This window comes from Lepisosteus platostomus, chromosome 7 (genome assembly GCF_059453375.1).
Source record: "Lepisosteus platostomus isolate fLepPlt1 chromosome 7, fLepPlt1.hap1, whole genome shotgun sequence".
Classification (NCBI taxonomy): domain Eukaryota; kingdom Metazoa; phylum Chordata; class Actinopteri; order Semionotiformes; family Lepisosteidae; genus Lepisosteus; species Lepisosteus platostomus.
In genome coordinates, this window is record NC_142617.1 from 43,657,395 (window position 1) to 43,681,835 (window position 24,441).

At 47.9% G+C, this 24,441-nt stretch overlaps 1 protein-coding gene across 4 annotated transcripts; it reads left to right on the top strand.

The window, feature by feature from the left end:
• The first annotated feature begins 14 nt into the window (after positions 1–14).
• Positions 15–23,988, top strand: LOC148658878 (uncharacterized). 4 transcript variants are annotated; one of them, XM_088640586.1, is made up of 17 exons: positions 15–486; positions 2,350–5,287; positions 5,951–6,062; positions 6,551–6,707; positions 6,849–6,995; positions 7,368–7,458; positions 8,159–8,254; positions 9,735–9,937; positions 10,377–10,425; positions 11,649–11,767; positions 12,524–12,708; positions 20,734–20,871; positions 21,063–21,144; positions 21,645–21,759; positions 22,169–22,270; positions 23,052–23,128; positions 23,581–23,988. In XM_088640586.1, the coding sequence occupies exons 2-17, from the start codon at positions 2,378–2,380 to the stop codon at positions 23,663–23,665; spliced, it is 4,668 nt and encodes a 1,555-aa protein (XP_088496712.1). In that variant the 5' UTR covers positions 15–486; positions 2,350–2,377; the 3' UTR covers positions 23,666–23,988. The 4 variants fall into 4 exon arrangements, with proteins under 4 accessions (XP_088496712.1, XP_088496714.1, XP_088496713.1 ...); XM_088640588.1 differs by having other exon boundaries at positions 15–481; XM_088640587.1 differs by having other exon boundaries at positions 15–240.
• Positions 23,989–24,441: the final 453 nt, after the last annotated feature.

Genomic DNA, 24,441 nt, shown 5'->3' on the forward strand with positions numbered 1-24,441 from the left:
AGAGCTGTTGGTAGGTGGCAAACAGCACAGGAAGCCCTCCTCCGTTGCCATGGTATCTGGCAGAGGAAAACCACCCAATAAAAAAAGCCGAACTTTGAAGACAGAGCCCCGCTGAGCGCATCGTCTGAAGGCGGCTGCAGTGCAGCGACGGGCTCCGTCTAGACACCCACCTCGCTGGGCCACGCCGCACCGCGCCACGCCACACCGGAGCAACAGCGCAGCCGAAGAGCAGCCCTGCGGGTGAGAGTCCACGCTGGCTTCACTGTCATCTCCAGCTTGGGGAGGGAGGCAGGATGATGGGTTGCAGCTGTTACGTTAGGAGAGGTCTTGATAAGTGAAGTGCATCATCAGGCTTGAGCTGGGAACCAGCTTTGGTCCTTGAAACGCGTGGCAGCCTAGGACAGCCCTGTGTGTTCAGGTTCCACGCCAACACCAACGCACACACGCTCGGGAGAGTGGAGAGTGGCACGGACCCTTTCAGGTTAGGTATGTCTTCAATTTTCCTCTCTGTTGCAGCACAATCATAGTCCCGTTGAACAGCACGCCCAACTGACTCATCATCACGTAGCTGTACTGAGAAAGGGTTTTTATATAAAGCACTATTCACGTCTTGAAGGCAGTAAATCAGCTGAACTAAAGTGCTGTTCTCTCTCGCTGAGCACTTCTGACTTCTATTCCAGGAACCGGCCTGCCTATTGCTAACTTTTACTGTGCCTTTACCATGTGGAATCTTGCTCGTCTCATGCTTTGCCAAACTTCTGATCTGCCAAGATTTCACTGTGATCTACTACCTCCTGCTCAGCGTTGCCTCCTAACTACTGTTAACCATGGTAAACTGTGATCAGTGTGTTTAGAGCAGATGCGGTCGTTGAATCTGCCCTTGGCTTGTTTGAGTTCCAGGCGAGAGAGAAGTTTCAGGATTGCCCCGTAAGTGAATCTGAAGCAAATGAAACTTGCCCAGGGGCAGGTCACAGGACTGCACAGTGCTGCAGACCACCTGAGACACCCAGAGCTGAGAGGAGCCCATTCCTTGTGCATCTCAGCAGCCAATCTGTTCCTCCCTGGAGCAGGAATTTCTGGGATAAGGTTCAGGTGAAGGGGTTTACATGTCATGAGGCTGGTTTTCTAAACCACAATATTAATGCTTCTCTACAGCTTTAGACAGGATACAGCTGGCTTCACGTTTCATCATAGGTGGGGATCCTGGAACCACAACAGCTACACACAGGAGTGCAGTGTACACAACTATCACAGCTCTCTACACACTAGCTACACACAGGAGTGCAGTGTACACAACACAACTACACAACAGCTTTCTACACAACAGTTAGTGTCATTTCAGGAGCATGACTCCAGCAGTGTGCCCTGCGCTCTCAGACTGCCTGCTGTCGAGCAGATTTTCTTGGTCACAGAAGCAGCCCTGGGCTTGGCACTGCACCCATGAAGCTGGAGTGCTGGGAGGGGGTTCAAGCCCCTGATAAAATCCTTCTCCAAGGCCTGTCTATTAAATCTGTGGCTCTCCAGTGCACCACACCTGTAAATACAAGAGGTTGATTCCAGTCTAAAAAATAAGGAAGAGGAAGAACCACAATGTTTTAGTCTGTGTGCTAACCTCCCCAGGCTGAACAACCGAAATGTGTTTCCTTTCCTTTTAAGCCTTTTAACTTGTTCCTTTCACATGGTGACGCCATTCCCCACACCAGCCTCTTTCTGAAGGGCACAGCGTTAATTGTTGGGTAGATTAATTGATTGGTAACTCATATGTCAAAACGGAGAAAGAAGCAAAGGAAATAAGGGTCTATTGGGGTTTTGCGGTGTTAAAGTTTCTCTTTATCTCTGTGGTGCTATAGTGATAATATGGTACAGTTACATGGTAATAAATTTTATATTACTAATGCAATTTCCAGGGAGCTACTACACGGCAGACATGGCAGAAAGGTCATCATCAATCAGTGTGTTCTGAGTGGGAGTTGGAAAAACAGAACCATCACGTTGAGTCATTTGTCTTACAGAATTCTAATATTGAAACTTTCTGGCTCCTGTTTTTAACATCGTACTGTATTTGAATGTGAAAAGTTGATGCCTGCGTTAGATCGTGTTAGTACAAAGGAGTTTAGAACAATTTACTTTGTAGAAAGGGATCTGCCTCCCGAGTCTTGGAGAGCCGCACTCTTGCAGAGTTTAATGGTAGATTTAAGAAGTTTGTGAAGGGAGCAGTGGAAATCAGCTTGTTCCGGTTCAGCACAGCAATTAGTCCAGTTACGTCTTTTAGAGGCCAGCCAGAATGAAGATGGGAAAACCCTGAGCCTGCTGTGCGTCCAGGTGTGACCAGTCTGTGTTCCTCCCCAGGATTGTGAACAGATCCCCCAGGAGCACAATGTCAGACCGCCGGAAGAGCCGGAGAATGGGCTCCAGCAGGAAGGGGCTTCGGAACCTCACGGGGAAAGAGAGGCCGGAGGAGGGGCTGGAGACACTGGGGGAGGAAGAGAGGGGAGAAAGCAAGGAAGCAGGGCCAGTGGGAAGAGAGAAAAGCTCCACCCCCACGTCGATGCCCGGCCAATCAGAGAGCTTGACGGCTTCTACAGAGCCCAAACATTCACAGAGCTCAGAACCTAAGAAGTCAGCCTCTGCAGGCTGGCTCCACCAATCAGAGAGCTCTGTCCCGAGTGCGATATCTGTGGACACCGGACCTCTTACCCAGGTCCAGCAATCAGAACCCCCTTTGCAGCAACAGGAGGCAGAGCATGAGGTCTCTAGCCTGTCAGAGAGGAAGAGGAAGCTGGGGTCAACACGCCGGGGCCTGAGAGGCAGACAAAGAGGCCGAGTGGGAGAGGAGTCCCCCGATGAGCTTGGGGAGGAGAGTGAAGAGAGGAGTGAAGGAGGAGCGGACCACACAGGGAGAGAGACTACTGCCTCAGTTGTTGTGCTCCATCAGTCAGAGACATCTCTGCCATCAGAACACACCCAAAGCATTTTGCTATCTTTAGAGCTTCACCAACCCCAGACCTCCATGCTTAATGAGGAGCCAGAGAAACCGCCCAAAAGTCCCAAGCTTAGCCAATCAGTTTCTCCCGTGCCTACTGAGGAAGCTATATTAACAGGCAAACACCACCAACTACTGGGCTCAGAATCTGGAAACACAGCCACCACTCACCATGCAGACCAATCAGAGAACTCTGTCCACAGTGATAGAGAACATCCCTCAGCTCAGGCCCTGGAGCTCCATCCAGATCAGCTCACCATTTCTGAACTGGAGGACATGGTCTCCACTCCACAACACCAAAACCCTGAGAACCCTCCAGACAGCACAGCCCTAATCACAGGGCCACCACCTCAGGCACAGGACTCTGATGCCACACTAGACAAGGAGCACCACCCAGTACTGGATTACAGCAGCCACATTCTGGAGCCAGAGATCATGATGGACATCGACAAACCTGAAGACACCATCCCAGTTGATCAACCAGGGAGCACAGAGACCAATAGAAGTGATGACAGCTCTACTTCTGCACTGGAAAACAGTCAATTACAGACCTCCAGGCTTCTAGTGGAGGAAAATGAACTTCCTGTCACGTCCTTCCCAGCAGATCCACAGGGTCCAGGCCACACACCAGAGGCCACAGTGTCAGACATCTGTGATCAGAAAGTTCCCTGGATGAATCAGCCATCATTAAGTCCTGCTTCTCAGGAAGAGCCTGGTGTTACAAGCCTCACCTTAGAACATCTGGGTTCAAATAGCTCAGCTAATGCAGATAAGGTTGAGGGAGCTTTGCATTGTGAAGAAGTTGAAGGTGCTACCGATGTTCTATTGCTCCATCAATCCCTGGACTCCACCTCTGTTGACCAGACCAAACAATCAGAGAGCTCCAATAGCATTGAGAGAGAAAAGGACACCACTCCTGATCTTCTACACCATCAATCAAAGCACTCTGTACAACAGGGGGCAGAAGAGCAGGAGCAAGGAGCTCCCCATCTTGGAAAGAAGAAGAAAATGGGCTCAACCCGCAAGGTCCGGAGGGGCCAACAGACAGGGCACGAGAGAGAGGGCAGCCCGGAGCAGCTGATGGAAGAGACAGGAGAGGGAGCAAAGGAGGTTCTGGGAGGCATGGCTGAGGGAGAGGTAGGTCTGAAGTTGGAAAGAGACGGAGAAGAGTTAGGGGATGTGGTGAGGGAGAGAGAGACTTGTGAGAAATTAGGAAATGCAGAAGTAGAACCGGAAGAGAGAGAGGAGATAAGGGCAGAGGGGGTATTGGGTAAGGAGCCCCATGAGAAGACAACAGGGAGAAGGGCAGAGTCTGGGTACAGAGAAGGGGAAGGACAAACTCCTCATGATAGTCAGGGCAACTCTACTTCTGAACAGGTGGACAGCCAATCACAGATCTCTGGGCTTCTACTGGAGGAAAATGAGCTCTCTGTCACGTCCTTACCAGGAGATCCACAGGGTCCAGACCACACACCAGAGGCCATCATGTCGGACATCTTTGATCAGAAGGTGGATTCTGGGAATCTCAGCTCTGATGACAAGCCCCAACAGTCACAGAGCTTAGCTCCCTCAGAGAAAACTGAGGGTACCTCTCACACTCACAGCCACCCTCCATCACAAGCCTCAGAGATTCCAAAGGAAGACTCGCACAAAGCACCTTCTCTCAAAGAGCGGAAGAAGAAGCTGGGCTCCACGCGCAAGGGCAGAACGACAGGGAAGGGCCTGGGAGGGGTGAGTGATGATGGAGAAGAGAGAGAGATGTGGCAGGAGAGAGAAGAAGAGAGGGGGAGAGGGGCAGAGGAAAGCAGGAATGAAGTTATTGAGAGGTCACAGCAGGACAAGGGACAGGAAGAGGGAGAGGCTGCAGGAGAGAGGGAAATGAGTACAGCGGAGCACCTGGAGATGACAGGCAGGCAAGAAGCCCAGGATTCTACCCCTGTGATTGACTCCCAGCCATCCCTAAACCCCGAGCTGTCAAGGAAAGCTGAGGATAGCGTCCCCAGTAAAGAACCCCATGCAGCAGAGCTCTCCAAACCCCTAAAACCAGAGGAAGAGGAGTCACGTGAACATGCAGCCCCAGCGGAGAGGAGGAAGAAGATGGGCTCCAGCCGCAGGGGTCTCCGCACACAACCAGGACTTCATGGAAACTCGGAAGGAGGGAAGCGGGAGAGGGGTCTGGGGCAGATTATGGAGAAAAGCGGCGAGGAGAATGCAGAGATCGTGGACATCCTACAGAAGATCCAGGAGATCTTCCATAGCTGGGACCGGGAGGAGAAGGGCTTCATCACGCGCGAGGACATGCAGGTAAGGCTCAGAGGAGCTGGGAGGAAGCCCAGGGTGCTGCTGTAGTTTTACCTCATGGTAATACTGTGCTGCACAATTCACCATTCATGGAAGATGAATTCATGGGTCACAAACGATGAAGTTTGAAATAATAGAAAAGATCAAATAAACACTCCATCTTCAGCTGTATCGTGCTGGGCTGCAGCTTCTGTGGTTGGCCTCAGGAGTAAACCCGGTCATGTGCAGCATCGTCCTCTTCCTGTTGGGTTTCCTGGATAACTGATTAAAATAAGTGTTAATACTTAAATAACACAAATGGGTGTAAATTACACTTGAAACTTGCTAAGGCTCAGACTAATCTGAAACTTGGTCCCAAAATCAAGACTTCTAACCCATCAGGTGATGGCGGCTTCTTATCTGGCTTCTGTCTAGTGCAAACCTATCATCTGGTTGCAAAGTTACAGTTTTTTCCCTAATAAGTGTGAGGTGCAATAATGTGTCATGTTAATCTAGCAAATTGTTAATTTGAGAGAGAGTGTACAAATCCGTTTTGGGTTTCGCAGTATTAGGAGCTTGTTCACCTCTAATAAACGATTGTGGGAAAGTGCCTTAGAAGGACTGCTCTGAGAGCTGGGGCAGCTCTGGCTGTTTGTCTGTGTGGTGACCCCTGTCCCTGTGTGCCAGGAGCTGGGTGGAGAGCTGGGTCTCAGTGCCTCAGAGCTACAGCAGGTGTTTGATGGGCTGGACAGAGATGGTGATGGGCTGGTCACCCACCAGGACTTCAGCACAGGCATCCGTGAGTAACAGAGCTCAGCTGGCTATCAGCACGTCTTTATAATAATCCAAGGTCTCAGGTGTCAGGAGAGTTTATTATATCAGTGCTAATGAGACCAAAGTGCAGTTTTGACAAATAATTACATCAATTATGTGATTAAATAAAGATTGTAATTACTACAGAAATGATTAGCCCTGGGACTGCAACCTTACTGACTACGACCTTCAGCAGCTGCATCTGTGGTCAAGCACATTAATATACATTCCTCATTGCTGTTCACCACATTGGTAATTCGAGTAATTAGAGATTATGGTGCAGGTAAGAACCATGTGCCAGAGGGACACGTGGCCTCTAGTTTCATCTGAGCTCATGGTCATCCAACTCAGCAAACTGTTGTGCTCCAATCAGAACATTACATAGAGGACCGGTAGTGCAAATCTCACACCAGATGTTCATACAGTTCTTACACTAGTTAACCTCCTCCTCTTGCTCACTCTTCCTCTCTGCAGGAGAATTCCTGGAGTCCCAGAAGAATCTGAAATCCACCCCTGTTGCCTTGGTCTACAAGTCACAGAGCTCTGTGCCGCCAGAGGATGTGGATGACGAGGAGAGGCAGCACTTCCTCTCCATGATGGACAACCTGGGGGCCCACAACCTGCTGCAGGAGTAAGAGATGAAGAACGAGCATGAGAGTTGTGGGCATATGCCCTTGTAAACTTGGAAGTATGTGTGCTAAAGATCCAGCATGAATTCCCACAACCTGTCAAAATTCAGTCTCTTTCCTGTTTTTCCTTCTTGAATGGACAGCCAATCAGAGATCTGGAAGCTGTGGGAGCAGCTACGACACAACGAGCCCCACCTCCTCAGCAACCTGGAAGAGTTTGTCGCCAAGGTGACGGCCCAGATCCGGGCAGCCCAACAAGAGAAGGAGACCCTGGAGCTGACGCTGAAAAAGTGCGTCTCTCCGAACACCCGTTTACCAGAATGTACATGCTACTACATTTAGCACCTTAAAACTTGTGTCCTCACTAACATACCATGGTCTACAGGGCTGTTTGGGTGTGGCACCTGCTGGGGAATATAGAACATTAATTACACTTCGAGAGAAGTTGGTATGAAATATATAGTGCTATTAGAAGTGAAACTATCCTCACGACAGTCTGTAGGTAGCCACGAAACTCAAATTACTACCCAGCAACCCAGTGCAATCCAGCCCCCCACTAATCCAGCCTGTTCTGATCTTCCTCTCTTCCTGTCTCTGTGCATTTCTTTCTCTGCCGTTCTCTTCCACTCTTTCTCTTTTGCTCTATCTCGAACCCTCTGCAGGCGCATCCTGGAGCACAACCAGGGGGTGCAGCAGCTGTACGAGGAGATGGAGCATCAAATCAGCCAGGAGAAGGAGAGAGTGCGCAGTGAGGTTGGTGTGCAGCGCCCCTTGATACCCACAATCAAACTGCTTGAGAGCTCCGCACTGAGCCGCAGTGTGTTCGTTTCACAGGGGGATTTAAGCTCTTAGAACGTGTTTTCCCACGTTCTGATGTTTTAACACCTCAGACTTCCTCAGTGTCAAACTGAGCCACAGCATGTTTACAAGTCTCTTATGCTGGAGGAGGAAGGGTGAACATGAATCCACAAATCCTACAAATACACATTTTATTTTTTCACATTTCGTGATTGGAGTTAACAAAACGTGAAGTTTGGTGTTAACACCTGTGAAGGTACTCTGGAGTTTATTATTTACATCCACTCAGGCTGAGACAATGTTTGACGCTGGCCTTGAAAACACCGATTTCCCTGATCGCTCTTATTAGACATTTCTGAGCTTTGCTCTTAACACTTCACTATTCTGAAAACCCCAGCAGTGTCGAACATGCAGAGGAGACAGAGCCCTTTATTTCCCTTGTTTTGCACAGTATATTATCTCTTAGCAGTGGTGTGTTGTCCCAGCAGTTTCCTGAGCTCCTTCAGTCCAGACTCCCATGTTCCTTAGCCCAGAGAACTGAATTATGGGCCAGTACAACAGCTCAGCCATCATGTGCTGGGAACTACAACCGGTTTCCATTCTGGCTGGGCTGCCTGTGATCGGGAGAGTGACAGCCAGTCTGGTTGTTTGGCAGAGCTTTAAGAAGAGTCGGACCCAGAGGACAGAGCTGCAGAGGGAGTTGGAGAAGAAGACCAGCGAGATGCAAAGTCTAATTGAGGTCCAGAATGAGGTGAGGGAAGACTGGGGCAGGGGCCTGGGGGCGGGTTTTGAGAGGGTGTAGCCTCAAGGGGCGTGGCCTCAGTGGCAGGGCGGGATCAGTCTGAAACTGACAGGAGAGAGAAGAATAGTGTTAATACCCAGCTGGGGTCCAAGCCAAGAGTGTATGAAGGGAAGTAGGAGGTGAGAAAGAGCATGTAAGATCAAAAGGAAGGTTACAAATGAGAGGAGGGCAAGCAGCCCTCTTAGGTTGTGTGCCACCTGTATGTACAGCTGGGTTTGCAGGAGAAGTCTGGGTGTGGTTCCCTTGCTAAAGGGTGCAGCAGCAGTGTCCCCAGCTGGGATTTGATCCCACAGCTTTCAGTTCCTTTCAAAGTTTCTTGGGTTCTTGTGGTTGGAGACCAGTAAATAGTTTAAGTCTTTCAAGATCACTTCTGCCGACCACTGTGAAACAGCCACTTTCTCAGCAGCTCCTCTTGCTATGCATGAGGTTGGGTTATCACAGTCGTGATCTGACAGCACGAACCACACAGAGAATTACTCAGCGAGAGGAAATAACAAACTAGAGACCCACAGTGGCGCAGTTTCTAAGGGCCTGTAATATGGGGTCTCAGACAGGCCCTAACAGCTTTCTGCCATGGTGCATTGGGGCCACGAGTTTGAGAACAAGCCCTTGTTGGAGGCTGCAGGAGGACCATGTGGCATGAAACTGTCCTGCTGCTACCTCTGTGTAGTGGTAGTCCTGGATGGTCCAGGAGCCTGTCTCCAGGTAAGACAGGAGCTATGGGCCTGTGGGCCTGTTGGAATTGTGGGACTGTGGGATGGGGGACTGGGAAAATGTGGAACATTGGGTTTGTTGCTACTGTGGGATGCGGTACTGGGAAAATGTGGAACATTGGGTTTGTTGGAACTGTGGGATTGTGGTATTGGTGGACTGGGGGACTGGGGCTCTATGGGACTGGGGGATGTGGGGCTGGGGGACTGGGGGACTGTGAGACTGTGGGACTGTTGGGATTGTTGGACAGGAGCTGTCAGTCCTCGCGTGCCTCACTACATGGGATTGTAGACCTTCAGATGCTGCTGGCTGGGGAGTATCGTTGGATGCCCACCACTGTTTCTTTATCTTTCACTGTGACTTGTGTCCATGTGGAATTTTGCTGGTGTCTGCGCTGTGGGTCACCTCCAGGCACACAGCTGATCTCTTTTATGTGTTGTTGTGCAAATACCAAAAGTTGTTGAGGTTTCGTTGTGGGTCAATGATTAGGAAAGTCTTAACACACACAACCACCAGGGCAAGCAATGATTTCTTTCTGTGGACAGCTTCTGGCATAGAGCTAGAACAGTATAGTGTCCGAGTGCAATCATACATTCTGCAGTCCCCTAGGGTTGAATGCAGATTCAGTGCATTGTGAAGCTCAGTGAATCCTCGCTGTGTGCGTTTGCTCTGAGAGTGCTTGTTGGCCTAAGCTAATAGCAGTGTCAATGTCATGCAGCTAGAGGACAGTCTGCACCAGCTGCGCAGCCAGCAGCGGCAGACCAGCTCAGAGAATAAGGAGCTGCGCAGGACAAACCGAGAGTTGGAGGGGCAGCTGGAAAGGATCCGTGCTCAGCTGCAGGAGGCGCAGAGCCGTGTCCGGGACATGCGCAGCTCCGTAGCACAGCACCAGCCCAGATTCCCTGCTGCGGTAGAGGCGCGGTGAGACCCCCAATCCCAGCACACACACACACATGTGCAGAATGATTGAACCTGAGAAAAAATGTTTTGGATTTCTATGCCACCTATAGTACAGATTCAGAAATATTGGTGCGTCTGTACAATGCTTGACTTTGCAAGACATCAAGGAATCCTATTACAAAATTGAGGTAATAATTTACTAAATGAGACATTTAACCACAGCAAAATTGTGAAATTACTCAGAAATTCAATTTAGTTCAGTGAAATGCTCTGTTGTGTAACAAGGGTCTGGGAAGCCCAGCCTTTAATAGACCCCCACTCTGCTTCAAAGAGAAATCAGAAAGCCTCAGGGTGCAACTGTCTGTCCTCAGAGGTGATTATAGATAATGGATTTTTATTTAAATATGGCATGGAAAAATGTTTTCAACTTCTAAAGATGCCTACATTCTATCTGCCTCAGGGATGCTGAGCAAAGCTTCAGGGAGCTGAAGACAGCGTCCAGACCGGAGGTAACGTAGTGTCGTTCTTTCTGTAACTACTGTGAGAAAAGCAGGACAGGGTCGTGTTGTCTGACTGAGTGTGGCATCTGCAGTTAGGAGGGTGAGGGGGAGTGACATGGGAGAGATTTTAGGATGTAATGCTATCAGAAAACAGCAGGAGGAAGGCTAAACGTGCTTGGAAAAGGCAAATTTTGTTTCACTGTAACATACATAATAATGATCTTATTGAAAGAACGATACTTATTTACTTGTTCCAGTATTGCATTTTACGAGTTTTGCTTTCCTTGTGTAATGCAGTGAATGATGAGTTACCTAGCTTTGTGGAATTATATTGCCACCTGGTGGTTGAAGTGAAAATATTACTGCCACGCAAGTAGTGAAGCTAAACCGTGCAGTTAAACAGGTGGAACAGCCTTGTGCACTGAGCAGAGCTGTCTGGCACCCGGGCTGCTGGGAGTGCTGGGGGTCTTACCAGATGGCTGAGGGAACAGCTGCCTGCACAGCTGCTGTCAGCGGTGCACATCTGCAGCAGCTCCTTCCTGCCATACAGACCTGTGTGTGCCTGCGCTGCCTCACAAAACCACACGGATGTGAGAAAACACACTGACTGCTACTTATTTTAAAATCTACAGCCAGTTGAGCCAAATCTATTTTTATTTAAAGCCTACACCTGTTCACACACTTGTTATCACAGCAGGCTGACAAAATATAAACGATTTTGCAAAAATAAAAATATACACAGAGTGATGTGATGTGACCAAGGTCACTGTCTATTTACTGTATAGGTCAGTGCAGTAGCTTCAGTGACTAGTGTGCCCTTTAGTGAAGTAGGAGCCTGGTTATTTGCAATTATAAGATCAATGTCTAAAACCTTGGTGTTTAACTCCCATAAAAACTGCAAAGCCACTTTTTTTCACTTTGTGTAACATTGTCCACTGTCCAAGAGTGAGTCTTTTGGAGAAGTTCGGATGCAGACCTGCCAGTGTAAAAGCTGCTGAAGCCACAGGGAGTGTTTTCACTTGGGTGGTGGGGGGCAGTGGTTTTCAGGAGGGGTCGGGGCACTTTCACCCTTATCACGGAAAGAGCAGGGCCGAACTCTCCTGAGCAGAGCATCAGGGAGACACCCAGAAACGTGAATCTCCTGGGAAAAATAAACAGAGGATAGCCAGTTCTGCAGGAGTGCTCCCAGGGGTAAGCGAAGGCTGTTCTACCATTTTGTGTCTTTTTCCCAGATGGCAGATTCAAAATGCACAGTTTGGGATGAGAAGGAGTCATCCTGCAGGAAGCCAGCAGAGCTGCTGAGAGCCGGTTCGGAGCTGGGGAAATACCTGGCACAGGAGCCCCCTGCAGGGTGAGGAGGAGACTGCATTTGGGTTTTTAAAGGGGTCTTTGCAGCTGGGTGCAGTGACCGTTTTCTTGCACAGCCCCCAGCTCATGTGTACCTCAGATCCCCAGACTCTGCAGGGTGTATAGACACCCTTCACCCTGATGTCCTTCCTTTGGCATGAGGTGGTGACTGTTCAAAGCCGGGGTCCATCTTCTTGTGCGACATGTGGAAAGTGGAATGTGGACTCAGGACGATCTGAGTCTGTCCTGTGCTGACAAAATAGGAACGCTACTACACTCACTACCATTAGTATGTTGCAGTAGTTGTACTTCTAGGGAAGAGTAAATTTATTTTCTAAAACTGTTACATATATTCTAGGCCTTCAGCAATGATTTGTATCCAATATCCAATGATCATGTGAAAATACATTGAACTACTCATCCTTCCGAACATGTAAAGTAGTTCTTTAGACACAAGGTGCTAGGACATTCCACTCACTGGAATCACTGTGTAAGGTGAGCACAGAAAGACTGCACTGGGCTGTTGACTGTTAGTCCAATTTTGTAATACGTTACAGAGCCTTATGCATTGTTAAAAAACTAAAGCTAGATGCTTTTAAAGTAAGAAATGGCACCAAATCCTTTCAGACTGCACTGATGTTCTCAAGGTTTGCTAAGGAGGACACTGTGTTTGGGGAAGCTGGATATCCATGAAAGTCCATATGAAAGAGTCTGACAGTGAGACAGATTTACATAGTTCTCTGCCTTTCTCTCTCTGCAGCAGGCCTCCTGACGTGAAAGTTCCCACAGATTGGACATCAGGACACCGAACGCGAGTGATCTCGATAGAGGAAGATCCTCTGCCTGACCTGATCGCGCAGAGCCAGACAGGCAGGCTGCTCGAAGGGGAGGTACTCTGGGAGGAAGAGGAAAAGAAGGCCAGGGAGGAGGAGAGAGGGGCACAGAGTAAGGAAGAAGAGAGCGGAAGGAGAGAGACAGAGGAGAAAAACCCAGAAACAGTGGGAGAGAACAGAGAGAGAGAGAAGGGGGAAAGCAGAGAAACAGAGGAATGTCTGCACAGCGTGACAGAGGACGAGAGAGGACAGAGAAAGGAGGATGAAAGAAGAGGGGAGGTGGAGAGGGAGGCCGAAGAGAAAGGGGAGCGAGACAGAGAAAGCGTTGAGGGTGAGAGCAGAGAGATGAAGGATGGGCAGATTATGAAGAGAGGAGAGGAACCAAGAGAACGAGAGGGAGGGTGTAGATTACAACCAGAGACTGAGGAAGTGGAAGCAGAGGGAGACAGACAGGAAGAGCAAACATTCAGGCTGATGAGGGAGATCAGAGATAAGGAAGGATTGTGGAGAGAGCCAAGAGAAGCAGGCTTCACACAAAATGAAACGCAATCTAGTGAGGCTAAGGAGGGCAATACAGATAAGACAGGAAGAGGAGAAGGAGAGGCAGATGGGCCAGGGGTCGAAGACAGAGAAACAGACAAGATGGAGATTGAAGAAAGTGAGACAGAGAGGTCAGAAGATCAAGAACAGGAGACAGAAAGGTCAGAGGGAATGGAGTGGAAGATAGACAGCCCAGAGGCTGAGGGTGTTGTGCACGAAAGATCCGAGGATAAAGAAACAGAGATAAAACAGTCAAAAGTCAAAGATGTTCGGGGAGAGGGATCAGTGGTCATAACAGAGCTGGAGAGGGAGGAGGCTGAGGAAAATGAAATCCAACAGACAAAAGAGAGCAAGACGGTAATTCTCAAAGAACCGCTCAGACATGTAGACATGCAGGACACTCTGGGGGAGAGGCTTGGGATGCAGGGGTTTCTGGAACAGCAGGAAACAGAGACTCAGCCAGAGGAAGGTGAGAAGGAGACTCAGGCTCAGGGAGAGGAGCTGGATAGGGAAGCTGTCTTGGAAAGGGAAATATTAGGAGGAGACAGGGACATTGGAAGGGAAGTGGAGTTAAATGAGGAGAGAGAAACTGCAGAATCAGTTAGCCAGAGAGACAAGCAAGTGGAAGAACATGAAGAAGAGATAAGAAGTGAACAAGTGGGAGCAAAAGATAAGGATGAAATATTGGAAGAAGACGGATTAGACAGGGATGGTGGGATTGAGGAAGACAAGACATTTTGCCCAGAGAGAGGGACTGAGGAGAAATGGGATGAGAAACAGGAATTCACTGAAGATGAAGACTGGACAGAAGATGAAGGGCTGTTTGAGAAGGAACAGATCCCAGGCGAAGAGGAGGACATCTTCTGGCACATTGGGGGAGGAATGTTAGGACCAGAGAAAGAGATAACTGAGATACTGGGAGAGGACCTGTACCCCATACTAGAAGAGGATGAGAATGAGGAAGATTATATAGGAGAGGGTGAGGTTGCAGGGCAGCTATCTGATACAGAGCAGGAAAAAGAGAGAGTAAAGGAAAAGCAGCAGGAACAGATAGAAGAAACAGAGGCTGACACAGGAAGAGAACTGGAACGAGAAAGTTCAGATAAATGCAAAGAGCCACAACTGGGAGAGACAGAGGTCACACTGGAAGAAGCACAACCACAGGAAAGGGACAGCACTGCAGCAGAAGGAAACAGTGACACAGCACAGGAAAAAGAGGATCGACTGGACAATCAGAAAACCAGGCTGAAGGAAGAGGAATCGGAAGGAGTGACTGTTAGAGGGAGAGAGGCAAGAGAGAATAAAAATGAGGAAGGAGTAGAGGAAACTAAGAATGAGGAGCTCAGGGGTCATGATGAAAAAGCAGCAATTCTGGGAGATGTTCAGGTAGAGGAATATAACACAGATTTTAAAGATGAGGACTTGCACAAGGAGTCCTTACATGACCAGGAAGGTGAAAGGGTGTCTGAGACTTCAAAGGAAGAGCAGATGGAGGCAAGCAGCCTGTCTACACAGATCCCGGGAACAGTGGTGGACATTTCAATGTGGAAACCAGAGGCACAGAAGGAAGTAGAGGAGCCTTTGGAAACACAGGACAAGGAGGAGACATCTACAGAGCAGGGAGTGGAAGACTTTAACCAAGGGGATGAGATGACAACCCTGGAAGTAGAAGAGGAAGAGACATACTTTGGAATAAGAAGAGTAGAAACAAGAGTCCTGTTTTTGGGCACTGAAGGAGAAGTGGGAGAAACAGAGGATAAACAAGATGAAAATACAAACACTGAAACTGAAGAACAGGTACAAGCAGAGGAGATCAAATATGTCAAATCACAGAAAGATGGGCCTGGAATAGCTGAGGTTGAAAGCAAAGAGAATAACAACCAGGAAAATGAGGAACTGGGGGAAATGGAGATAGAAATGGAAATATCATGGACAGATCTTCCACAGCAGGAGAACAGAGGGAGGACAGAGGACAAAGACATAGAAGGAACAACATTGGAAAAGACCGTAACAAAGGAGGAGCTTGAGGAAAAAGTCCAGGACCAGAAGGCTTCTGGAGAAGCTGATGAAGTAAATGAGCAAAAAGAAGAGGAAGGAATTAAAAATGAAAGACCACTGGTAAAGAACGAGGAGGACCATCCTGAACTACTGGTAGAGATGAAAGAAGAGAAGCACAGGAGTGTATTCCAGGAGAAAAATGAGACACATCAGGATGAAGTGAAAACTCCAAGTGCAAAGGAAAACCTTAGAGATGATCAGGAGGCCCTGGGAGGTCAGGCAGGTGACATCCTCCGGGAGAAATATCTCACAGAGGAAGAGGAAGAAGGTGAAGGAGGAAGAAGGAAAGGACTGATGGAGCAGGAAACTGAGCAGAATGGAGGAGTTGAGTATCAGAGAGAGGTGGAAGCTGTGTTGAAAGGAGAAGCCTGCAAATTGGATTATGGTGAGGACCAAAACATGGAATTGCTGCAGGGAAGGGATAGCACTGTAGCAGAAGAAAGCTGTGATACAGCTGAGGAAGAAGAGGATCGATTGGACAATCAGAAAACCAGACTGAAGGAAGAGGAATTGAAAGGAGGGACTGTAAGAAGAAGAGAGGAAAAAGAGAGTGAAAATGAAGAAAGAGAAGAGAAGATAAAGAATGAAGAGCTCAGGGGACACGAAGAAAGAGCAGCAATTCTGAGAGATGTGCAGGGAGAGGAATATAACACAGATTCTAAGGAGCAGGACTTGCACAACGAAGACTTTCATGCAGAGGAAGGGGAAAGGGTGTCTGAATCTTCAAAGGAAGAGCAGATGGAGGCAAGCAGCCTGTCTGCACAGATCCTAGGAACAGTGGTGGACATTTCAATGTGGAAACCAGAGGCACAGAAGGAAGTAGAGGAGCCTTTGGAAACACAGGACAAGGGGGAGACATCTACAGAGCAGGGAGTGGAAGACTTTAACCAAGGCTGTGAGATACCATCCCTGGAACTAGAGGAGGTGGAGACACTCTTTGGAACAAGAAGGACAGAAACAAGAGTTTTTGTTTTGGGCACTGAAGGAGAAGTGGGAGAGACTGAAGAGAAAGAAGATGAAAACACTAACAAGGGAGCTGAAGAACAGGGACAAGCAGAGGAGATCGAAGATGTCAGATCACAAAAAGATGTGCCTGGGATAGCTGAAGGTAAAAGCCAAGAGAATAACAAGCTGGAAAATGAGGACCTGGGAGAAATGGAGATAGAAATGGAAATATCATGGACAGATCGTCCACAGCAGGAGAACAGAGGGAGGACAGAGGACAAAGACATAGAAGGAACAACATTGCAAAGGACAGTAACAAAAGAGGAGGTTGAGGAAAAAGTCCAGGACCAGGTTTCTGGAGAAGCTGATGAAGTAAATGAGCAAAATGAAGAGGAAGAAATTAAAAATGAAAGACCACCACTGTTAAAGAACGAGGAGGACCATCCTGATCAACTGGTAGAGATGAAAGAAGAGAAGCACAGGAGTGTATTCCAGGAGAAAGAGGAGACACATCAGGATGAAGTGAAAGCTCCAAGAGCAATGGAACACCTTAGAGATGATCAAGAGACCCTGGGAGGTCAGGCAGGTGACATCCTCCAGGAGAAATATCTCACAGAGGAAGAGGAAGAAGGCGAAGGAAGAAGAAGGGAAGGACTGATGCAGCAGGAAACTGAGCAGGATGGAGGAGTTGTGCATCAGAGAGAGGTGGAAGCTGTGTTGAAAGGAGAAGGTAAAGAGCATGGAAATCATGGAGATGACACAGAACATGATGGGACCCCAGAACACATGGCAGAAGAGAAAAGCGTGGAGATAATGAACAGTCAAGACGAAGACAAAATCCTAAGAGAGTCAGAAATTGTGTCAGAAAACCAAACAAATCCAGGAGCATCAGGTGAGGAAGGAAAAGGAGAAATGAAGAAAGAGGGAGAAACTGGAGGAGAAGGAGAAACTACAGAGAGAAGAGATAGACACACAGTCCTTGAAGTGGAAGGAGACATCCAAGTGAAAGATGAGATGGTATCAGGTGAGGCAGAGGGAAAGAGAGTGGAGCAAGTAGATTTTGTGGGGGAGGATGGGATAGCTACAAATAAACAAGCAGAGGAAGGTAGAGATGAAGCAAAAGTAAAGGAATTCAAACAAGAACTGAGGAGCACAGAGGAGGGGAAAGATGGAGAATCAGGAAAAATGCGACAAGTGGGAGAAATAAAAGAAGCATTAGGACCAAAAGCACAAGTACAAGGAGAAGAAAAGCAACTAGATGGAGCAGAAGAAAGCATTGGAGAAGAGAAGATGGGCAAAAAATGCCAAGAGGAAGATGTTAAAGAGAGCATTGTAATAACTGAGGAGGAAGAAGGGGCAAGTAAATGTGAGGATGTCATAGAATTAATTGCAGAAGTAGACATTTTCCAAGCTAATGCTTTACTCTTGGAGGAGGAAAAGAAGCTGAGAGAAGAAGTGACACAAAGCAAGGAGCAAGTGGTGACAGGATACCACAAGGTCACTGGATGGATGGAGATGAATCAGGAAGTGAATGTAGAGCTTGAAGAAACAGAAAAAGAAATTAAGATAGAGCAAGAGAAAGGAGAAGACAGCGAGGTTGCTGTACGAGAGGAAGAGAAACCCAATACAGCTGGAGGAGAAGGGGGAGACAAAGAGATAGCAGAAATTGAAATGAAAGAGGTAGAAGGAAGAGAGATAGAAACAAAAGAGAATAGAGGAAGAGAGCTGGCAGAGAGAGCAGTAGACACCGCAGAGGCAGGAGAAGAACTCCATAAACGGGAAGAGGAGACAGTGGTAGAAGAAGACAGGGGTATGGATCTAGGGGTCGGATGTGTTGGAGAGAAAGGACAGCAGTTTGAACTGAGAGAGGAAGGCTTAGGGGAGGGAGTCCAGGAAATCACACAAGCTACAGTGGGCTCATCTGATGACTGGGTGGGGAAAGCAGGAGAAGAACAGACTCAAGAATTGGAGATCAGAAAAGAAAATGATGAATTTCAAGATCCTAGCGTAGAACCAGTGATCAAGCAGGAGGCAGCGAAAGTAAGAGCAGAACTGCTGGGCACAGCTCAGGGGATAGGACAGCATACAGCAGGAGCTAGTGTTATAGGCCAGAATAAAGGAACAATATCTCACATGGAACAAGAGAGGCAACAGGTAGAGGAGGAAAAACAATTGGAAGGAATGATGGAGAAGCTACTAGACCAGTACTCTTTAGGGATTAATGTTAGAACACTTCAACAAGGGGAGGAGATGCTGAGGGAGGGAGTGTCCCCCATTGACACAGTGGAGGACACAGAGCAGGAGAAGAGGAATGCTAAATATAGATATGAGGAGGAGGAAGATGACATGTTGAACGACTACAAGGATGAAGAGCAACAGCAAAATGGTAATCAAAAAGAGAAGGAAAAGGAGAGACAGGAAAAGCTGGACCTTACAGTGAAGTCAGAGACAGACAAACCAAGACTAGAAGACCAGCATGTGGTATCTCTAGCACAGATTGAAGAAGCAGGTTCTTCAGAACACTATCTCCAAGATGATGATTACAGCAGAGATGAGGAAATCAAGGGAGGTCTTCTAAAAGAGGAAGGATTATCTGATCCAGTAGAGAGGAAGCTAGATGACACAGTAGAGGAAACAGGATGTGAGGAGATTGCAATGGAGAACGACCCAACCCAACAAGTGAAACACCCAGATGTGGAAGAGGACATCCTGAAAGAGGATGAAACAGAAAGAGAGAGGATAAGAGAGGAAGAGAGAGAGAAAAATGATAAATCAAAACAAAAAATAACAGGGACACAAGAGCAAGAAAAAGAACAAACAGAGAAAGATGCTGGAGAGGAAACCATAGTAAGGGAAGAGAAATGGATGCCAGTCAGAGAAGCAGGAACAGAAGAAGACAGTGAGTATAAAAGGGAGGAGAACTTGAAAGTGAAAGTGACAAGTCAGGAAAAGGAAGAGGGAAGAGACTTGGAAAAAGGACAGGATGGGGAAGAGATGGGAGCGGAATGGGTAGAACAAGAATCCCAGAAAAAGGAGCCAATTTCAGGAGATGAGTGTCAACGAGGTAAGGAGGAGGAGGGTCTTGGTCAAAATACGTTGCCAGAGGAAGTCGAACTGAAAGACAGAGTCCAAGAACAAGAAGAGGAAATAATGAAGACATTTGTGGACAAACAGGAAAAAGTTATGGATTTGCTGGGAGACATGCATGAATATGAACAGGTAACAGAAGGACATGAAGAAGATATTAAGAAGGAATTTGAAGAGATAGCAGAGGTTATGAAAGGGACAAATGATGTACAAACAGTGAAGGAATGGGTAATAGCAGAGGGAGAGACAACTTCCGAGAAAGAAGAGAATATCAGAGATGAGAACCAGGGAGAGAAAGCTGGGAGGACTGCAGTCACAGTCAGTCTGTTGCAAGAAGAGATACTGAGGGAGAATGGAATAGAACAGAAAGTAGTAGAGCAAGAATTCCTAGATGAAGCGAGTATCAGATATAGCAAGGAGGAAACTGAAAATAAGGTGGAGAGAGAAACTGGCTGGACTGAAGAACAGGGAAAAAAGGTAACTCAACAGAAAGAGCAGGAGATGGGTGAAGAGGAGAACCAGGAAGGGAAGGTAAGAAGGGATGAATGGAGAGAATCAGGGCTTGAGAAAGACAAAAAGTCTCTGGCAGAGAAAGGAAGAGAGATATCAGCTGAGACAGGAACTGTTCTAGAACTGCACTGGGAGAAAGTCCAAGATGGACAAGAGAAAAAAGAGGAACTAGAAGAGAGAGAAGAATCAGAACATGAAGAGGTCAAGGAGAAACAGGAACTTCAAGGGGAGGTCCTCACTGTAGGAGGGACAGAGACAGGACAGGAAGGAGAAGGGTATACTGTGGGCGGGACAGAGGCAGGACAGGAAGGAGAAGGGAAAACTGTGAGTCTGATTGAGACAGGACAGGAAGTGGAGTTTCTAACTGTAAGCATGACTGAAACAGGACAGGAAGGAGAAGGGCATACTGTGGGTGGGATAGAGACAGGACAGGAAGGAGAAGGACAGGATGGGGAGTTTCTCACTGTAAGCATGACTGAAACAGGACAGGAAGGAGAGGTGCATACTGTGGGTGTGATTGAGCCAGGACAGGAAGGAGAGGTAAGTGTGATTGAGACAGGACAGGAAGGAGAGGTGCATACTGTGAGTGTGATTGAGACAGGACAGGAGAGGGAGATCCTCACTGTGGGCACGACTCAGACAGGACAGAAAGGAGTGGTGCATACTGTGGGTGGGACAGAGACGGGACAAGGATTGGATGTAATCCAGGAAAAAGACCACAAACTGAGTAAAGAAGTGAAATCTGCAAGGGAGGACTTCATCCCAACAGGATTGGAAGAAGGGGAAGGAAGAGGGGGCAGAAAGGAAGTGGAAATAACGAACGTCCCAGTGCAAGGCCAAGAGCCATGGGGGCAAGTGAAAAGAGGAGGTGTAGAGGAGAGAAGAGGAAGGGAAGGTCGGCTGGATACAAGAGGACAGGGAGGGGCAGAGGGATTTGGGAGACAACTCTTGATCCCTGCCAGTGATGAGCCTCGTGGCCTTGCCTGTCTCCCCCCAGGCGGATGGACACCCCCGCTCTCGGGCCCAGAGCGCCTCTACAACGTGGTTATGGTGGGGGATAGTAGCGTGGGCAAGACATGCTTCCTGAAGAGGTTCCAGAGCGGGGTGTTCAGCGCAGACCACTGCGCCACCATTGGTGAGTATTCCGGGCGTCCTCTTCATCGGGGCAGAGGTCCGGCCCAGCTTCTGAGCCCATCTTCCTGCACAGAGGTACCTGTGAAGGGTGTCTTCGCTAGTGTTGGAGCACCCCTCAGCGCCTCTGCTCGTGCCTGCCCAGGGGTGTTTCTGGTGAAGGAGCAATGCTCACATGTGTGTGCTTGTGTGCAGGTATGGACAGCTGCATCCAGAAACTCACCCTGGATGGGCGACGGATTGATCTGCAGCTCTGGGACACTGCTGGACAGGAGAGGTGACTGGTTCTCTTTGTGTACAAAACTCTCAGGAATGGTGTCACTCTTGCCTGGAGATCAGTCATGTGCAGTTATTATGTAGTTATATACTAAGTGAGTAGTTAGGAATGTTATTAATACCTTATTGGTTTAGGATTAGAAAAAGGATCTAACAGGATTAGAACTAGTTGTTAAGTAATATATTTTTAGTCAATTGTATTGCAGCATACTGCTAAAACAGTAAATATTCTCAAGGTTTCAATGCTCTTATTTGAGCAAATAATTTTCATAGCAATTGATTGTACATGTTTATAAAAAGGAGGCAGAAAACTTGTCACATTTCATTGAGGAACCAGGATTTCCTGATCTTCATTCTCCAGATTTATTACACGCAGCATTTTGTGTTTTATTTGTAAAAGAGTCTGTGATGTACAAAAGGGATACACTTTATGCTTCTCATTCATCAAGTAAAAAGAAGTAGGTACTTCTCTGTGAGCTCCTGCACCATCTGTCGCCATAGGTACCACAGCATCACCAAGCAGTTCCTGCGCAAGGCCAGCGCAGTGGTGGTCATGTATGACATCGGCTCTGCCCGCAGCTTTGCTGCTGTTTGCTACTGGATAACCTGCATTCAGGTACGAGTCAATGCTGGGAGATTTGACAGCTGAATCCACCTTTGCTGTGGCCTCACATCCCCAGACAACCCTGATTTAGTCTGTGCTGGAAGAGAGCATAGGCCTGGGAAGACAGTTATTTTGAGCAGGAGTCTCGAATCATTGTCCTGCTGTGCTGTTGTGTCTACAGCTATTAACAATCTAAACCAGAACTTTATTGGGTTAATTGGACAGACCAATTTACTAAGCTTTTGAATCTAATGGCAAATATTTTTTATTTTTTCAATTTTTCCAACTGGTGCAGACTGTGACTCTTCCATGTGCCAGAGTCAACATTGTATGTGGTCCAACAGTATGTGCATCTGAGAGACTGTGTGTCCAGAGTGGTTCTGTCCATGAGGCTGCCATGGTAACGGTCTTGTTCTTGTAGGAAGGAGCCGCAGATAATGTTGTCATACTGCTGCTGGGCAACAAGAGTGACAGCTTCACTACAAGGGAAGTCCCGCCTCAGGAAGGGGAGCGGCTAGCCAGGGTAGGTGATGGCACCACTGGACCAGAATTGTCCGGCCCCAGTGCATCTGCTTTGTATTCTAAACATTTAAATCTCTAAATGTGAATCCCATAAAAGAAATAAAACTGCTGAGATCTTCCTTTTTATTTTTAGTAGACAGTTAGTGTAAGTAATACAACTTCAGAGCAACGTGAAACTTTCCTGTGGTTTCGGCTGCAGTAGCAGTAACTGTGGTCTTAAATTATCTTTGTCTCAGTGTGAAGCTGTTGTTAGACCAATAAGGAAAGACAATTAATAAGTATGAGGACAAAAATATTTTCGTTCGAATTGTCACAGGAAATTACCCAACACTTACTTCCCAGCAGTCAGCAGTATATTTTTATCGGGTTATTAGACTGGGTTGTGGTGGCTGTCAGCATCTTCTGTGATGCCCTGGTATCAGAGCAGCTTCCTTCCTTTGCAGTTCAGTTGCACAATGTTCTGCAGAGGCTCCGGGGGGCGTTTCCCGGTGTCACCTTTATTCTGCAGGTTTATTCTGGTGAGAGGAATCACTTTCTGACTGTTCTTGGTGCTGCATGCCTTTACATCGCTGCGTGACTTTACATCATTTGTTGTGGCATGCTGGTGTGTCATTTACTTTTTGGGGAGGGGGCGTTCTGAATTAGAGGCATTCAGTCATAATTCCACAGAGTCTTCACCCCACTGGCTCCTCAGCCAAACACAGATACCAAATGTGCACCTTTTAGAGCAACACTGTGCTGATTCTGCAACCCTCTCTGTTTGGCCCTGGCTTGCTCCACAGGAATATAGCATTCAGTTCCTGGAGTGCAGCGCCGCCTCTGGCTACAACGTGACGAGCTCCATGGAGACTCTGGCCAGGTAAGCCCTGCCCTGAGCCCCTCAGCTGACCACATTCACAGCCACACAGAGAAGGGTGTCACAGGCCACACCGGCTGGAGCTCAAGAGCGCTTTGTCGAGTGCAGGTCTGGCTGGGCAATGAGATTGTTTCACCAGAGAGGAGAATTCAAGTGGTCCTATGGTCCTTGTGGGAGTCTCAGACTGGGGTGGAGGGTCACAGGGGGACTGTGGTGCACTGTCCCTGAGGAGAACCCGCTGGTACACAAGGGTGGTGTGAAGAGGAACGGCTGTACTAGTTCACTGTTCAGCTGAGGTGTGTGCAGACAACATGGAGGCTCGACTGCAGAACTGTGGGGAGGCAGCAGGCTTGGCCCCCTGCTTTCTACAGCCTCTGGCACAGCTGGGGGGGGGTTTCTCCTTGACCTCCTCCCCACCCGCTGACAGGAGTGTACGTCTGTGCTTGCTTCCCCAGGATGCTGAGCGACCGTGAGGAACAGGGGCAGGATGACATGGTCACACTGAAGGAACCCCCAAAGAAGAAGTCGGGGTGCTGTTAGTGAGCCAGCAGGTTCAGAGTCCCATACAGGACAGGATTGTACAGGACTGTACAGGGAGGTCTCTCATGACATGTCTCAAACCTACTTTGTATTAACAGTGCAATTACAGACAGTTCTATTTTTTTTAATCTTCCACTTGATCGACCAGATTTTTATTTTGTTTAATCAGAGGTGCATTGTTATCTAAGACATTCATACACAAAGCTGAAGTTCTGATCTCTGCTTTATTCTCTGACTTTTCTGTCTGCATCACTGTATTTCAGGTAAATTCAACCTTTTTTATTGATAATAAACATCACCTGCAATACAATATTTATGCAAAAGCTGTCTCTGGTCTAAATGTAAAATTCGTACACATCTACAATCTGTTCAGTTGTACGGGATAAAGCACCTGAGCTCTCTTGGATTCTAGTCAGTGATATTTAAGACAGAAACCATCTCATTTAGAACAGAGGGCTCCAGTACCTACACTGTAATGGCCCATATTAGTAGGATGGTTTGCAGTCATTTATTTAGGGAGGTAAAAGATAACTGTGCCTGATCCTGTGTGTGACTGTCAGGGTGATTCCAGTGAAACACTAGGAAGAAGTTGTCTCATTTTGACAGCTGGACCAGGACTGTGACAAACAGAGTCCATGTGGGGCAGAAAAGGCTGGGAGTCACAGGGGCTGTGCTGTTAAACTGACCAGAACTGGAGTGAAGTAGCACTGTGTCTAGTCAGTTATAGTCAAGACAGCAACAGGAGAAACACTGCTGCCAGTTCTTCCTGAGCAGTG